The sequence below is a fragment of the Lipophrys pholis genome (genome assembly GCF_963383615.2).
Source record: "Lipophrys pholis genome assembly, chromosome: 16".
NCBI classification, from domain to species: domain Eukaryota; kingdom Metazoa; phylum Chordata; class Actinopteri; order Blenniiformes; family Blenniidae; genus Lipophrys; species Lipophrys pholis.
In genome coordinates this window covers 12,753,939-12,771,901 of record NC_137634.1, presented here as the reverse complement: position 1 = coordinate 12,771,901, position 17,963 = coordinate 12,753,939, and the positions used below count along the sequence as shown (strand labels likewise).

General features: G+C 41.4%; 1 protein-coding gene across 10 annotated transcripts in view; it reads right to left on the bottom strand.

The window, feature by feature from the left end:
- The window catches only part of cadm1a (cell adhesion molecule 1a), a 427,187-nt gene that overhangs the window by 134,521 nt on the left and 274,703 nt on the right, over nucleotides 1-17,963 (bottom strand). For 6 of the 10 annotated variants that reach the window (XR_013936111.1, XR_013936112.1, XM_080483120.1 and 3 more), the window contains exon 2: nucleotides 4,650-4,667. The exons of the other annotated variants lie outside the window; for them this stretch is intronic. Coding sequence is in view for 4 of the 6 variants with exons in the window: in XM_080483120.1 (XP_080339246.1) it covers nucleotides 4,650-4,667 (18 nt within the window). In the remaining 2 variants the exon portion in view is untranslated. The remainder of the gene's footprint in view (nucleotides 1-4,649; nucleotides 4,668-17,963) is intronic. 10 annotated transcript variants of the gene reach the window in all.

Genomic DNA, 17,963 nt, shown 5'->3' with positions numbered 1-17,963 from the left:
CCTTGCTGAATACATATTCTGAAGAAACGCTGATAGAGCTTCAGTAGCTTGGGAAATTGAACCGGTGTTATGAAAGTAAAGCATACGGGGACGACAAGCAAACACCGTGCGCGTGATTGATTCCGTCATTAATCTGAGCCACTCGCTGTGCATGTGTGAGGAGGATGTGGATGCATGTTTGTGTGTGTGTGTGTGTGTGTGCACGTGTGTGTTTAAAGGGCCGGCCTGTGCACACACGGATAAGATTCCTTGTGTTTAACTGCAGCATCCCTCAGCTCACCTCCATCCATCTCACGTCCGCCGCTCTATTGATTGGCGTACAGAGCAAACACACGAGTCGCCCATGCGGGGAGAAGCGGGCCTCTTGTCTTGTTGTGGCGGGTCAGCTCAGGAAACACTGCGACCTCGGACAGCGAGAAATGTTTTGTCTCTTTCTAACTGCCTTTCAATTCTTTCTTTCGATCTGAAAATGTCTTTCTTGGAACAGGTTTACTCACACACACACACACACACACACACACACACACACACACACACACACACACACACACACACACACACACACACACACACACACACACACACACACACACACACACACACACACACACACACACACACACACACAGACAGAACATGCAAACTCCGTAGACATTCACTGAAATCAAACCAGGGTTGTGTCATTGTGAGGTGACTGGTCAAAGAAGTAACCTTACCAGTTACCAAAAATTAATAATGTGACTCGTGTGACTACTTAGTTATTTCACGAGTTACCAGAAAATACCAATATATTACAGTTGCCTGCAACTTGTTTTTATATTTTGGGCTTTATTTGCCTTCGTCCTGTTGCATTTCATTTCCACTGGAGTTATTGTGCACTTGGGAATTCAAATAAATAAATAAATAAATAAACAAACAAACACACAAACAAACAAACAAACAAACAAACACAGAGAAGATCACTTATTCAAAAATGAAGATGCCCAAAGCCATATGTATAGTTTCACTTCGCAGATTAGCAACTATCAACACTAATGTCTGTGACTAGATTAAAAAAAAAAACACTTGAAATGTTCTACAAATGTTTTTCAAACAAATCCTGAAAATCTTTATGGGGGGGGGTCAGTAAGTTCTGTCAGTACGGCGACGTGACTTTTTATTTATTTTTTTTTCCTCATTTCTGTCTTTGAACCCTGAAGTATTGCAATCACTGGCAAATAGTTCAAAAGGGTAAAGCGAAGTAGATTTGGCAGCTTACACACTCGTTTGGCACACCCACCTTCAGCGTCCACGCAACACAACGCAACAGAAACACATCTGAGGTGAACCTGAGCGGCGTGAAGACGCCTTATTAGAGCGTCCCAATCCCCGAACGTGTCAAATATCCCCTTAATTGTGACGACTGGAGGAAAACATTGAGAAGATGAAACAACGCGGTCAAAGTGTTTCCAGGATGAATGAAAACACACAATTCACTTTAAAGTCAAGAGAGATGATTGTCACTTTGTGTGTTGTTGACTTTTTTTTTGGGGGGGGGGGGGGGGGGGGTCGGCCTCAGAGACCGATGGAGAGAGAGAGAGAGAGACTGTAAAGGACTGGGCTGCGTCCAATCATCCCCGAGGGAGGATCTCCTGCTCCTCAATTCTAATTCATGTACATATAAATAACTGTCACCCGCCACTGCTAATTGGATTAAACGGCTTGCAGGAGGAGAGACGGGGGGGGGGGGGGGTGAAGGCATTTAGAGAGGCAGCATGTCTTGATTTACAGCAGACACGCTCCCTTCAGAAAGGTGACCATTTTTTTTGGTAATAAAAGCAAATCATAGCTGTGTAGAAAACCAATGTGTTTGGATTGAAATAGTTTTCATGCGTTCCTGTTTGGACCTCTATACATCATTAACATATGATTCAGGAAGTTCACAGCATCCTTAAATTTTAGAACTTCCATGCTCCATGTTCTGAAAATGAATAGAAAAGACATGCAATAATAATAATAATAATAATAATAATAATAATAATAATAATAATAATAATAATAATAATAATAATAATTATCTATATCTCGATATTTTTGTTGATTCACTTTAGCAGCACGAGTACCTCAAGCTTGGGAAATGTTCCTGCCTCGTTCAGGTTTGACTGTCGTTTTATTTTTCAGCTTTGTGATTGAATTTAAGTGACTAAAACACCAAACTTCGCATGACTTTAAACGCTTTATGTTGTGTATTGCTATGCTTTTCAAAGCATAGGAGGATGAGACCAGAAGGATAATAATATTTCGACTAAAATACTAATTTCAAGTAAAAATCATCGTTCTTTCCTTGTTCTTTGCCAACTGCAGATACAAAAAATAAGATATAGATTATGGACAGTTTCCTTGAAAGCGCCGACACGAACACGTGTTAAAATGAAAATTTATGTTAAACTTATGCACAAAGCTCCATGTTTCAGTGAGTTTTAATTGGTGGTTGATTGAATAGTGATCTGACCAGTTCATTGAATTTCAGCATTATATAAATGGTAAAAAATCAGTAGATCTTCTTCTTTTTAATGAGCTATCACAGGCACCGATATAAATTAGAAGAACGTGTTTTATTTTGGGGTCTCGCGAAGCTTTGAAGTTAAAATTTAATCCGACCATCAGGTGAGGCGGATTTTCCTTTGTTTATTATATAGTTGTTTTAATTAGTTTGTTAACGACTTTGTTGTCTGGCGAGAAAGTCAGAGAAAATGCACAACTCGAAACATAAAGGCTCTCAAATTCAAATAAATTCCACTTTTGATTAAACGCATAAGAGGGAAACTGTTCACACTACAATATATTTATTGTATAAGACTGTAATTTGCTGCAGATTTGAGCTGATTTACAATCGTCGCTTCTGCTGCGGGTGGAGACGAGAGCCGAGAAGATTATCTAACATAATGAGGTGTTGCTGAAGTTTCGCTGAAATAACAGGCGTGCTGAAAGGTACAGCTACCACTTACCTCCATAGATCAGCCAGACAGGTGACGATAATCCCCTGAATGTTGAATTTGTTCTTTGATTTGTTATATTTTGGGTTGCATCGAATCGCGTAGGTGATCCCAATAAAAAGTTGCACAAGCTTATTGAAGTTGGAACTCCAGCAGCAACGATGATAACATCCCTGATTTGACTGGGATGATGTGCACCATGCACAGAGCGGAATTAAGAAAACGTGGATGTGCTTTTTTTTGTTTGTTTTCCAGCAGTTGGATCGACCGCAAGCTCCAAAGCAAAGATCAAAAATCATCTCTAACAATAGGTTTCCCCAGAAAACAACTCATGCCTGAATTCTGAATTGCATTTATGGATTTTTTTGGGGGGATTAGACAGGAAGAGTACAGCGACTCTGTAAAAGTGCTGACGCCTGCAGAATAAAAAAAATATATAATGATCGTACAATGAAAAAAACAGCAAAAAAAAACAACATGTTCTTAAATGTATTTTATCTTGAGATTATAACAATATCATTCTTAATGATGATGAGATCATTCATGATGTAAAATGAAGGAAAAATACAATTTAAAACTAAAAATATTTCACGTTTCGTGTAATAAATCTGCAATATATGGAATAGTCAATGTTTTAACCTCTTAAGGAGCACCACTTTTGAGTGGACTTTCTGTGATTACACATACCCAAATGCGAATGCTTAAGTATTAGATATTGACAATATTTTGTGATATTCTAATTTGGTGGATTATTATGAATGGAATTGGCACAAGAACCCATTGGAGTTGTATTGGATTGCTGGCATCATCGCTTATTACTTCCGGAGTACTTTTTTTTTTTTTTAGCACAAGATTAACACAATATTTGTTTTCTTGAGAAACTAGGTATTTTATGCATCGGGTATACCGCGTTACCAAAAAATACAAACCATCCCCGACGGTGGCGGACGATCCTCAAGGGGTTAATGAAGTGATGGGGACATTTAACATTTCCGCTGTACTTTTTGGTGATACAATCTACATATACCGTGACAAATGCATGAAAGGTCAAATGTTGTTATACACACATTTGTGTGAATAAAAACCACTGGGAAACATTGAGAGCTTATTAAAATGAAAAAAAAAAAACGAAAAAAAAAAGATGCTGTAATCATTTTAAACCAAAACCCATGATCCCATACATTGATAAATACATATTTTTACTGGTAAGATATGATCAGATCTGAACGTGTGAAAACAGCATTCGACATCCTGTAAGGGGCAACGAAACAGTGGCGAGATCTTTAACTTGTGGAAGCTGGGTCGCCAAGTGCTCCGTTAACTGCAAAACGGAGCCAGTGCGGAAGTTTTTGACCTTTTAGAATGATACGGAACATCTGAAGGACAAACGTGCAACGTTTACGGTGATACAGTGATTTCTGTGCAGAGAAAGAACGAAGACACACAGTGCAGACGTCAATCCATTACAGTTACTGCTGTCAGAGAATCACTGGTAAGCAGTGAAAGTTGCGTTAGTCAGCAGGATGAGATCTGAAAGAAACGGGCTGCGGAGATCCGCGGAGTGGAAAGGATCGAAATCTGAATATGAGAGAGTCGGCGCCGTTCGCAGACGGGTATGGTGACAGGATGTGGCGAGGCGAAGGAAAGAAGAAGAAAAAAAGGGGAGGGGCTTACCTGGTTCCTGTGCAGCTCCTGTGTTTGTCGGAGGGTAGGTGGGTGGGTAGAAGTGAGGGAAGGAGAAAAGCAAAAAAAAAGAGAAGAAAAACAGAAAAAGGGAGGTTAGCATTCACAGCCCAATTTAAAGTTGATTGAGCTCATTTGGCCGTGCACCGAAGGTCATGCTGGTCAAGTACAGGAGAAGTAAGGGTAAGGAGGCAAAGGAAAGTTCCTCATGCTGCTCCAAGTAGAGTTTCAAGTTCTTGTGGGAAAGTTTCAAAAGCGAACCTACACTTTTAAGTTGATCCATTATCGGCTCGCTTCGTCTATTTCTGTCGCCTAAAGAAACGACAAAGTGAGTAAAACACTGAAATTCCTCCTTCGCCTGTTCGGATGAGCCAAACATGACTGGACTCGGATGAGGATAACAGTGCGTTTTACGAGGGAAATTACACGAAGGGAAAGAGTGGGAGGTTACTAAGCAACCGGCAGAAACTGCAGGAAGTATCCAAATCCAGCCAAGCAACAGCGGAGCTCATAATCCCGAGCACAAACACAATATCTGGCTTTTACATTAGTCAGACTGGTTCCGACATGCTAACGCCAACTGAAACGAGGAACAGGGCGGACATGGAGATGTTCTAATCTTTAATCTGGAATCAAACCCTGGGTTGTTCTCACTGTTGCGGAAGTAGCTAGAAGTCACTAAATGGCATAATCCCTTGATTTACATCATTTGAAATGTGTGCATGTGATTGCGATGAAGGCAGTGAGATAGTGGGATAATTGGAGAGACCAAAAAAAAAACAACAACAACACCCTTATTAAGTTTAAATATACATAGAAAAAAAAGACAAAAAAAAACCTTTGAATTGCTGTTTTACCACTGAAACACAATATTTGTAACATTTCCACCTCAGACTTGAACAACTGTATCGTGGTGAGAATTCGACACGATGTTACTGCCTAAAAAAAACAAACATTAAACGTTTTAACGCGGACTTTCATCACATCACATCGTCATATTGATCCGTTCTTTGCTCTGCGGGGCAGAAAGTCTCTGACATTTAGCGTTTCAATCTTCTTTTTTTTTTTCCTCCTCACCTTCCTTGATAGATAGACAGCATAAGGATGATCACTGATGGAAACTATTCAGACACCATGCCCTCTGGTAGCTACTCATCTCCAGACTAAAAAAAAAAAACCTTAACCGGATATGTAAATGTATACAGAGCAACAGCAAACATACTGTATGCATAATTTCAATGCATTGACTGTTGCTCCCAGTCAGCTTCAACATAAAAAAAAAACAAACAAAAAAAAAACCACTCACTTTTGAAATGAATGCATTCAAACCCAGCTACATCGGCTAAATCAAGCTCAAACGGGACATCTGTATGAAATCCAGCACTCGCAGGGAAGCAGCCCGGTTGGCCCTCGGTGTACAGTCTGGCATCCACCGAGGCCCCCGCCGTTGAAGAAGATTTCTCAGCCAAGTAAGCATCAGGATTCCAGCGACGAGGCAGCTTTTGATTAGCAAACCCTATTTCCTCTTCAACTTTTGCCAAATTTCAATCATGGTGATATTCTAATTACCATTATCCGGAGCGAGGAGACGCGAGGCAGAGCCTGAGTGGGTGCGCGTGTGAGGGAGAAACGAGAGGAGGAGGAGGAGGAGGGGGAGGAGGAGGGCCGTCTTTGCATGTAAGTAGGGGGGGAAATCTGGAGAAAATGCAGCATGAAGATCAAGTCAAACAAAGCGGAGACTTTCAGCTCAGCTCTATCCTGTTACACAGCCGTGTTTGGGACAAAAAGAGATTTTGGAATTGCCAACTCATTTGCTTCACCGAAGTCCCTGGACACGTAAGACTCAGTCCATCAAGCAAACAATTAAAAATAAGAATAAAAAAACAACACTTGTTCAGTTTTCCGTGAGCCTGAATTCGACCATCCTCCATCTAACCTGTGCTGCTTTTACAAAAGCGACAAATTCACACACACACACACAAAAAATAAAGTAAACTGCAGAGTCACTGACTCTCTCAGCACGCCGCCACCCCCCTGCTTCAGCATTCAGCCGCAGACACACGTAGAGAGGAGTTACAAACTGCTTCCCAGAGCCACATATTCATCCCAGACCACCCTCCAAGTTCAGCTTCATGCAGCGTGATGGGGTGTGGGGTGCAAGCGGGGGTTAGCCATGGGGATATTACTCAGCAATAGGCCAGACATGGAGCAGCTCTCCCCATGTTAAGCAAATGGAGAGCGGGCAAAGAATAACTGCATGGCCGCTTTGCCCCTTCTGGGTCTTGTGGGAGACCCCCCCTCCCACCCTTGCACTATCCCACGCTGAACCCCAACCTCCAGAGGTGAGGTTAAATGACAAGAACTGCACAGATGCATTAAACATGAGTCATTCGGACAGAGAGCGAGACGCTGGACCACTCCAGAGATGATAGGGACATTAACCAGAGTTTCACCAGGGCCTGAGCTGCATTTAATGACGGCCTCCACCACCTCACAACATCTCTCTCTCTCTCTCTACGTTTGACTCACAGCCAGAGAGCTAAGTGGTTCAAGACAAACACTGTCACTACTCTTTCTGGCTCCAGTTGATTTTCTTCGTCTATTGTCCCCAGGAAGTCGGACGACTTTTCATAGTGTACCTGTAGTGGGCAGTGGTCAAGTCAGATAAAAGGTAAAATGCCCGATTAACAACGAGACCTTTCACAGGAAGTCGTTCACTGAACTGACCTGTTTGTGCTCTGCACCACCCGCTGGCAACTTTGTGCGCAAAAAACAAAACGAACGTCTGAATTCCCGCGGCCAACTTTGACCAGAAAGGTCAAATACCCCAGACCAAAATTGTTCGGGCAAAATATGTTTTGACTACATGCTGCCAGAAACGAGTGTCACAAGAATCATTGAACCATGACCTTAAATATCCAGAGGTGCTGAGAGTCCACACTCTCTTGACATCAACATGTACAAGTAAGTTTTTCAAAGAAGTAGAAATTCCAGCTCAACTACTTTACTCAAATACAAGTATAGTATCCGGAATATCTTTAGGCAACAAAAAAAAAAAAAAAAAAATAGGCATTTAAAATACATCATCAATTTGGGTACATTTAGCATGAAATAAGCAAGTTCTGCAAAAGAAAAAAAAAAAAGTTGAGAATGCCAAAATGAGAAATTTGGGTATTAGAAGTGATAACCTACAAATAAACTTTAAAGAAGACCTTTGTGAACTTTACTATAAAAAAAAAAAAAAAAAAACCACACACAGCACAGGAAACAGAGTTCTTATTTTAACAAACAAGAATAATTTGAGCCATTCTGAATGTAACCATGCTGGTAATGCAATAAAAAAGTATATTTTATTTCAATGGTAATCGAGAGAGTGTTGCATTGCATGTATCCTTGCATGTAAACGTCCATAAATGGGCTGCTCGGTGGGACAGTGGTTTTGCGCTCTTGCCTCACAGAGAGATGGTCATGGGTTTCGTATCCGTGTGGGTTTTTTCAGGGCGCACCAGTCATTTTTGGGGTATTTCAATGATGTAATAACTTATTCCATTATTGGCAACATGAAACTACGATGACTGATCAAATATGTTATTCTACTATTGGCAAGTTATTATGTTATTGGCTTTTTAAGATTTAAAAAAAAAAGAAAAAAAAAAAAAGAAGCTAAAATTACATTATTGGCATATATTATGTTTCTGGCAAATCTTACTATACTCCAGTCTTGGAGTATAGTACTTTGTTGTATTTCATCTGTATTCATCAGGTGAGGGAGGCCCGGACACTCTGCTCTTCACTGGAAGCACAATAACAATGGCTTCCTTCGACACAACACGACCACACGCTTCCAAGCACGTCATCTTCAAACGCGGCTCTCGGTTAATGGCCTGGAACACACATTCGATGTCTATCAAAGAGGGACGTTGTCGGGATGGATGCACATGCTGACAACCTCTCTCGCTCGCTACCCGGTCACGCAAACACACACACCAACGCTGTCCCCTTCACACACACACGCACACGCACACGCACACACACACACACACACACACACACACACACACACACACACACACACACACACACACACACACACACACACACACACACACACACACACACGCACACACACACAAAGCCTCCCTGCAGTCGGTTTAAGTATAGCAAGCAATAATGTGTTGATTAAATCTGTGATCAGCTGCCTAAGGGGCATGAAATTGGACATGATGAGTGTGGCACATTAAAAACTAATTATCAATACCACCAATCCTATTGTCTTGCTTTAAAACCGGTCACGGCACAAAATCAAGTGTGGAGAATGGAACACTATGTGCTCGATCAGGGAGGGGAGAGGGGGTCGGGGGGGGGAAAGCCCATACCTGAACTCTGCTTGTTTCAAAGATTGTTGCTAAAATATGAATCTTTTATTTACTGCCACATCCACATAGTTGACAAAGGAGGCTGTCAGCAGGGAATCGGGTTGATTTAATATAAACTGGATATTTACCTTCTGACGTGTATCCTTCACAACAGTTGAATGACTGCGATTTAAAACTCTTATACTATTCAAAATCAACATCGTGGCACATCGTCTGATCTCCACATAACTTTGTAATCCCTATTGTCACTGCTATTTACGACACATTATCGGACAGAATTGCCACGATGCAATGATTCCATCCACTCAGAAAGCAACACAGGGTTTATTAATGTGAGCTACCTTCTATCACAACCCTATCAGTGGAACGCCGCAGCAACAGGAGGAACAAGGACAACCCAACTGTAGTTTTACTTTATACACCAGAACTACACGATCAGGCTCAGAATAACTTTTGGTTTGCTTCGAGAGAACAACGTTTGAAGTCATGCTCACTACTTAAAGCAAAAATGTGCTGGGTGACCATACAGAATTTCAACCAGATGTGTCAAACATATGGCCTGCAGGCCAAAACAAACCGCCAGAGGGGCCAACTCAGCTCCCAGTATGACCTTGCAAATTGTTAAAAAAAAACAAACAAAGAAAAAAAAAAACATGTTAAATTTAAGCATTTCTAGTAGCAGCAAAAATTGAACTACCCATAGTATTCTCAACTTTTCACTGGATTTTGCACCAGGAAACATCACTACAAATAGCCCAATACTGATATATTACTTTTTTCTATGTAAATTGAAAAGTGATAATCTTTTGTGTCAATGTGTTGAGTATAATCTCTTGCACTTGTATTTCTATGCACTAAAAGAAAGGGGGATCATTCCGATTAGTAGATGTTCATAGACTTCAGAGAAACGTCCTCGGTCTCGAGATGGGGTTCATAATATTAAAGAGGGGTTGATCAGCAGGGCAGCGACAAACTACATGTTTAGTCTTGGAGGATGTGTTGGTACAAAAACAAAGCAATTAATTCAAGTTAATAGGGTCGTACAGTCCAAACAATCTGGAGACTCAAGTAAGACCACAGAAAGCCTTGCAAGTGATTGGTTGGTTTCCAATTTACACCACAAGTGCAGATTAATTAACTCCATTACACATTTAGCTGCAGCACACACAATGCGATACTCACCGCATGACTCTCTCTCAAACCAGATCTATAATCACTGTAAAAAAAAATCAGAATCTACTACCACAGGTCCACTCGCATGACCTTATGCTGGTAACCCCTGTGACAGGGCAAGACACGTCATGGCAACGGCCGACTCTGAGCACGAACGCAGTTAAAGTAAGCAGACACAGTGGTGCGAGTGACAAATCCATGTCAAATATGTGTTACTTTGTCTTGTCAGTTGATATTCCAGCTGTGAGAGTGGACATCGTGGGTTCTCCATTAAGGAGGACTACAGATTGTTGACGTCAGCAGCCATTTTCAATTGAATCTGAAACATTTCTGCTTGGGAATTTGTTTTTATAAAAAAAAAAAAAAAAAAAATATGTCTATCAATCATGTCTGAAGCTATTTTCAGTTAACACTATAAAAACAGAACCTGTCATTTACCCAATGAGTTTCTGTTAAGAAATGCTAAATTAAGACGGGGGTTAATAGAGTCAGCTTTATGTCAGGTTACCAAGTCGCTGTGGCATTAATTTGAAGTCATTCGTAATCGTCTAATTAATTAGCTGACCTTAACTCTGACAGTCACTACCTTTAGAAGAGATTTTTTTTTTTTTTTTTAACCTTCTCTTAAGGCTCCTTTCAAGATGGCACCTGCTGTTTTTGTCGAGAGACTTGTGATGCAACACCGAGGTCTCTATATTTCATCACCGACGAAGTGCGGTGGGACAAAAATCTGCACTCGTCTCTTCCCACCAAAAGGATTTCTACTCAAGTTATGCATCGGCCTGGAAAGTAGCTGTCATTTGATGTAACCTAAGACGTATACACATAGCATTTCTCTACTTCCATCCACTCTTTTCCCCTCCCTCTCCTTGGATGTTGCTCAACCATCCGCTCTTTCCTTTACCCTCGGCAGTCTCTGGGACCCGATGATTAGAGCGCGAGGTGCTGTCCTGCTGATAAGGCTGAGGAAACTTCCCCTCCTTCCCTCAACCACCATTGGTTGTGTCCTCGGGGCAGAGAGAAAGACGAGGCCCGGGGTAATGCCCCCCCCCCCCCAACATCCTCCATTCTCACCCCTACTTCACCATTCACCAAGTCGTGGAGGAGGGGAGGGGAGTCGATGGGGGCGGTGGGATGAACAGACTTGACTCGGGCATCTTATGACTTTGAAAAGATACCCCTGCTTTTTCACGGTGGATAAGAGCAGCCCCCAAAAAAAAAAAAAGAAATAAGTAAACGTAATACAGCTCAGCCTTCACGAGTGTAAAATTATGCATCGAGGGCCCCTTTTTACGAGTGAATTTCTACATTCTGGAGTGTGTGCGTACAGTACCATCTGGCTGATTGTGTACACTTAGCAGTGAAAATGTAGGACGAAAGCAGCTCTCGGATGTGGATAAGCTTCATTTCATTAGAGCCACTATTGTCAATATTTCCATCCAGCTGCCATAGAAAGGAAAATAATATGGCACAGGTTATTCACACAGAGAATTTTGTTATCCTCATTACAACAACACTGGGGGGAAATAAATAAATGTGGCTTTCCATTGTGCCTCTCATATATGCTGACCTTTATATTGCAAAGGAAAAGACCTTGAGCCAGATTAGGTGATGCTGTTCTGTGTTTAACGCTATTGTGATGAATACGTGTATGTGTGTTGTGTGTATTGAGAGGGAAGGCTAATATAACACACACACACACACACACACACACACACACACACACACACACACACACACACACACACACACACACACACACACACACACACACACACACACACACACACACACACACACACACACACACACACACACACACACACACACACACACACTGCAAGCAGAAATAGCGAGTAGCATTAACCTTGGCGGTGGTCTTTAGCATCAGCAGAAATAGACTGAAACATAACATACCTGTACATACCATGTCAACACTGGTTTGTCGAGGAGTTTGTACGTTATTCCTGAACATGACGATGGCCGCATGTTGGTGTAGTGAAACTCTGGGGCTTTGTCGCTTTTCCCTGTGGGGTTTGCATGTGCTCCCTGTGCATGTCTGTGTTTCCTCTGGGTACACCAGAGCGCGAGTGACGCCCGAATCGACCTAGTGTGTAGACCAGCTCTCCAAAGTGTTGCCTGTTTGTTGCGTGTGTTGACTGAATATATCTGATATGGAAAATGTATAGAAAATGATTAAAAGTTATAAACGGTTGTTGGAATAAAATGCTTTCATGACCTAAAATGTAATTCTATACAATGTAGCTTAGCCATTACAATATCAAAATCATTAACAAACGCTTGTAATGAAAATTCTGACGCAAACAAATAAATAGAACAATCTGGTCTCGAGAAAAAGAAAAAAAACAAAGAAAAAAAAAACACTTTCCCAGTGACCACTCAAATAATACCATGGCCAAACAAGGTCTCCTGATGGATTGATAAGGGGGGAGGGAAATCTAATCCTTAAGGTGTTCCAAAGAAAAAGACTTGCTGTCGCTTATCTCTGGGGTCAAAGAAGGTCCACGGCCATTAATTTTAAATGAGTGGAATGGATTTGTGGTAATGGAAACCCAATGGCTCCAGACAGCACTGGGACTTGGTGGTGTGAAGACACCAAACGGCAGTGTGATAACCAGACCACTGAGCTGTATGAAGGGGAAGAAGTCAAGAAACTGATTTGGGTTTTTCTGCTCCCAACCCACATTGAAAGTCTTAAGCGTAATGCATTAGAAATCTATTTGGAGGCATTCGACTGTAAAAGAGGTGAAGACGTCAGGTAAACTCTCTCTTCTGGTCAGAAATACTTTTCCATTCAATATAGGGAGTCCTCAGTTTTAGCCCACAGCACAGAGGCAACTTTTCATGCCTGTAAAAATGGAACCTTAAGTGGGCGAGAAAAGTGGTTATTATAAACAAGGGAGGAAAAGGTCAGACGTTTCATCACATAGTGATCTCACATACATGTGGGTTGATGGGTGGGGGTGGGGGGGGGGGTCGCATCTGGCATTAAACTGCTCACATTTATGCATTTAGACAAAGTGTGACAAAGTTTTTTCACACAACAGAAGACTGAAATCAGAAATCTTTTTTTTCTTTTGCTCTAAAAGTTGGTCACACCCGACATACAGTATAACAAACTGCCACGGCTGTTTTTCCACTTTCACATGTAGCTTGTTCACAGCCAGCAAACTGTGAATGTGAGAAACGCCCTGACGAGTATCTTCACAGCGTTGCGTATTTCACATGTGCCACCATAAGGCACAATATTGTTTCAGACATTTTAGAGGGAGGGCTTTCATAAATAGGTAGTCCAGAGTTAACTTTCAGGATGAATTTTACATTAACATTGACAACAAACGCATTTGACAAGCGCATTCAGCACAACCCGGATGACAACTCAGCCGATCCAAGCCGACTGTGGATTCTGTGTCCATCATGTGGTCTTGTCAACTGGCTTTACTTGTAAGTCTTAGAAAAGTCACTCAGGTTTAGTGTGCACGGCTGTTCAACCCGTTAAGTTTCAGAATATTGTTTTGAACCGTCAGAAGGTCACAGATCACACCTTCTGGAGGCTGTTGCATTTATCTGTAAGCCTTTATCAGGTTCGCAAAACCAATTCAACAGGCTTCCTTTCATGGAGAGGAGGACTTGGTCATGAATGAAACCCATCACTATATCATTAAGAGTGACGCCTTCCTCTTGGCCAAAAACGACTCTGTTTAATTTACATCTATTAGTCCATCTTCTAAACAAGCTTTATCCAACTATGAGTCATGAGGAGCTGGAATCGATTATAGCGTACAATGAGATGGGAGTAGGGTACTCTTTGGAGAATGTCCACCACAAGCTAAGTGATGTTTTAAATTGAATTATAAAGTGGTTACCGTCTACTACCTTTTGAGAATCAGCTTGTTAGAGTCACAGAAAACAAAATGGCAGCTTCCTGTTCAGAGTCAGAAAAAAACTAACAAACAAAAAAAACTTCCTGTGTTGAACTTTGGTAAATGCTTTCAAAGTCCATGCTTCAGTCAGATTCATTTGATCTGCTTATTCTGTTTCGGGACACAAAGGCTGGAGCCTGTCGTAGCAAACAGTCATGAATCACTGGATGTCATGTGTCAGATTTGAAATATGTTTGCATTCACATCACTGAATAATAAAAAATAAAAAAAAGTCTCCATCGATGCAGAAACTGCATGCAAACGCAGCCCCTCACAGTCCTTTGGTAATGAGTATATAATATATGTATTTTGGAAAAGTAGGGGGTGGTGGTGCAGGAGTTCTCCAGATTAAAATGGCCCACTTTGAGGTCTGCAGCTCAAAGGCTATTACACCAGTACTCATTCCCTCCTACCTTGCTTTTTACTTAATTGAATCAGCCGGTCCCCATATCAGATATTCCTTAACGGAATACTGAAACCTATCCACCCTTTTCCTAATACCATTAGGAGAAGCGGGAGAGCAAGATGGATGCTTTAATCCTGCTGGTTCAGAGCACACAAAAGGAGAGCATGCCCTGCAGTCAGACATTAGCCACAACATTCACTGCAGAGCCACAATATTCTTGCGAGCCGAAGACTTGCCCTGTCACTGCGTGACCGAAAGCTACAATAACAAGAGCTCATTTCCTGTAGACAACCTGGAATGTAAATAACAGAAACAGTAACTCATTGTGCTGCTCGTTAAAGGGGAAGATAAATAAATTACTGAAACATACAGTATTACAGTCTGCACCATCCTATTTCCATGATGTCTGCTACATTTTTTATTTATTTTTTTAATGACACATGGGTCCAGCACCGCCACGCTCCTGCCATCTGTTTGTGAACCCGGCAGATATGCAGGAATGCATGTCCAATTTGACACAATGGTGATGCAGATGAATGAGGTTGAGGCAAGTCTCCTGCTGCTGTGGTATTCTTATTCCCCCAACCTATTTTCTGCTGTGTCAAGCTGCAGCGAAGCTAAGGTGAGGTCCATTATTTCTGGCCAGCTCAGGCACAAGCTAATCCTCTTATTTGGGAGGTCAGCGCCAATCATTATACAGAGGGGGTGCCATTACAGTGTACACTCCAGCGAGCCGACTTTCCCCTTACATAAATATATGACTCAAGGGACTGCTCTTACTCCCCTCTCTAATTTATCCTTCCTGCTTCTACTTGGCTCTCATCCTCCGCCTTCATCTCTCAACTTTCCCCTCTCTTATCGCTGACCTTCTCGAGCTCCCTTTCACTTTTTACCTTTTTCATTTTTCATTCTCCCACACTTTCAGCTAACATCCCCTCTTTTCCCACCCTCATTTTTTTTTTTCAGGATGCTCAGAGTGGCGTATAATTGAATCTGTGGAAAATGCATGAGCAGGAACAATTAGCTCAGTCACTCAGAATGTGGATATAGCTGTACAGTAGGATAAACAGAATAATAAAAAAAAAAAAAGAAAGAAAAGCAAGGAGATAAGCCAGAATTGTATCAGTGCCAGAACAAAAGGAAACACACAGTTCACAAAGTACACACGAGTTTGTTCCCACAACTCTCTGACAAAGATGGGCTGATTTCATTTCGCATGGCAAAAAGCTTTGACATCGCTGACATACTGTCCTGCTTATTGAAAACACAGAGCACTATCTCATGAAACTAGTTTAATGACCTCATGGATATTTCATTGGCGCAATCTCCAGAGCCTGTTGTTCAAGGAAAAAAAGGCAAATTTACATGCAGCGATACAAAGTTGGATTCTGGGCTGACAAATGACGAGTGCACGTGACAAACATGCCGGTCTTGGGCAAGAAATGGTGGTCTTATGATGCAGAGTGAAGGGAGTTCACGGCCTTATGACCAAAGGCAGTTTGAGAAAATCATCTGGCTGTCTTAGACATTTCAATATGGCTGTATCCTCACGTCTGACACTGTAACTGCTCTGACTTCCCTAAATGACGCTATGACCAACGCCACAGTGGCACGGCAACATGGTTTTAGGCAGCGAGCCATCCAGCCATCATTTTGATTTTGAAAAAAGACGACCGAAAAAATAGTGGATAGGTTGCTCAAAGCAGTCTACATTGTGGGAATAATGGCTTGTCACCGTCTAATTTTGCTTAACATCAAATTTTTTTCGCCAAAATAGAGTGAATTATTGACTCAAGTTCACAACTCGTAATGACTTCCTGTTTGTATTACGCCCAGTAACGAGCGATTGGTCAGTTGATACCGTGTGGTATAGACCTTTTGAAAGGGGGCAACTGATTGGTTCATAATTCTCTGACTCATCCCGATGCCTTCAAATGCCGGGGCAGAGGGGAGGAATTTGAACAAAATTTTCTTTCCAAAATGCACAAGAATTAAATCTGCAGAATCCACACAGGTGGTAGTAATTCTACGGACCTATGATCTATTGAATTTTTCATTTCTGAAATGTTGACACATGTTTGGATAACTGCACATCATTCATGCCTGCAGATAACAAATAAGCATATGATATTCAATTAAAAGTAATAAGAGTATAATAGAAACTATTTCAAAGTTCAGAGTCTACAGGTGCTCAATTTAGGGATGCAGATAGAAGCAATGTGTCAGGGGGCACAAACAAATACACGGAGTGGAGTTTGGAGTGAGGTGAGTCAGGTGCAGGTACGGTTACAGGTGCAAGTGAAAACCATCACAAGTGAAAAGAAGCTTTTACCTTAAAAGAAAAAAGACAAGTGTTTAAACGACGCAAGAAAGTACATTAGATGCATCAACAAAAATGTCAAGGAGAAAAGGAAATATATTACTGTGAAGAAGCTAAATATACACGTCACAATGTAGTATTTAGTAGTCTAAAATACACCATTTATGGTCTGTCTCTACCTTTTATTTATTTTAGAATTTTTTTAAATAACCCACCCCAACCAGATTTCTGCCTAAAACCATCCATGGCAACCAGACAATTTTGCAAATTCACATTAGAACTTGATGTCCTACCTAAGTTGATGAGTTCCACATCACACAATGTAGCATTTAATAAGTTTGTCAAAATCTTTTAACATTGCAAAATCTGTCAGCGGCTTTGAGTGGTTCGGGGTGAAATCCAGCCCAATAATCTGCTGGAGCTCGGAGGCCAGAGTACTCGATACGGAGAGAGAGAGAGAGAGAGAGAGAGAGAGAGAGAGCGCGAGAGAGAGAAAACCAACAACGTGGATTTGAATTTTATGGAAAAGGTTAAAACGTCTCTGTCCAACCTAAGAAAATGTCATCCTGCTGATGGTACTGGGTAGTCAGACAGCACAATCCATGAGGGGCATGTGGAACAAAAGGAGAGACTGGCTGGAGTTCCAGCTTAAAAAAATATTGTTGTTTTCAGAACTACGCATACAGTATACACCTAAACGTATACACAGCTCCCATGCTTTGTGCATTTGACTCCTGATTGGACTCATTCTTTTTTATTGATGTTTTTTTGTGTTTTGTCAGCAAAAATACTTTTTACATCACCTGCATCACCATCACAGTGAGACTAGAAATCATGAAGCAACGACAGTCCCATGGTCCACCTCAGGCGATAATAGGAGTGCAACTCTCCTCGAACACATGAATATGTCAAATATGCAAAACAAAAGTGGACGTTCTTCTTTTGGGCAAGGGATCCTACATATCATATATATTTCCGCTGCTCTGTGTGGAGCTCTACCCAGAAAAGACGGACCATAAATACTTCATAAATACCAATTACCGCAAGAAGTAGGCATGAAGAAAAGAGTGGCCATTTCAGCCAATT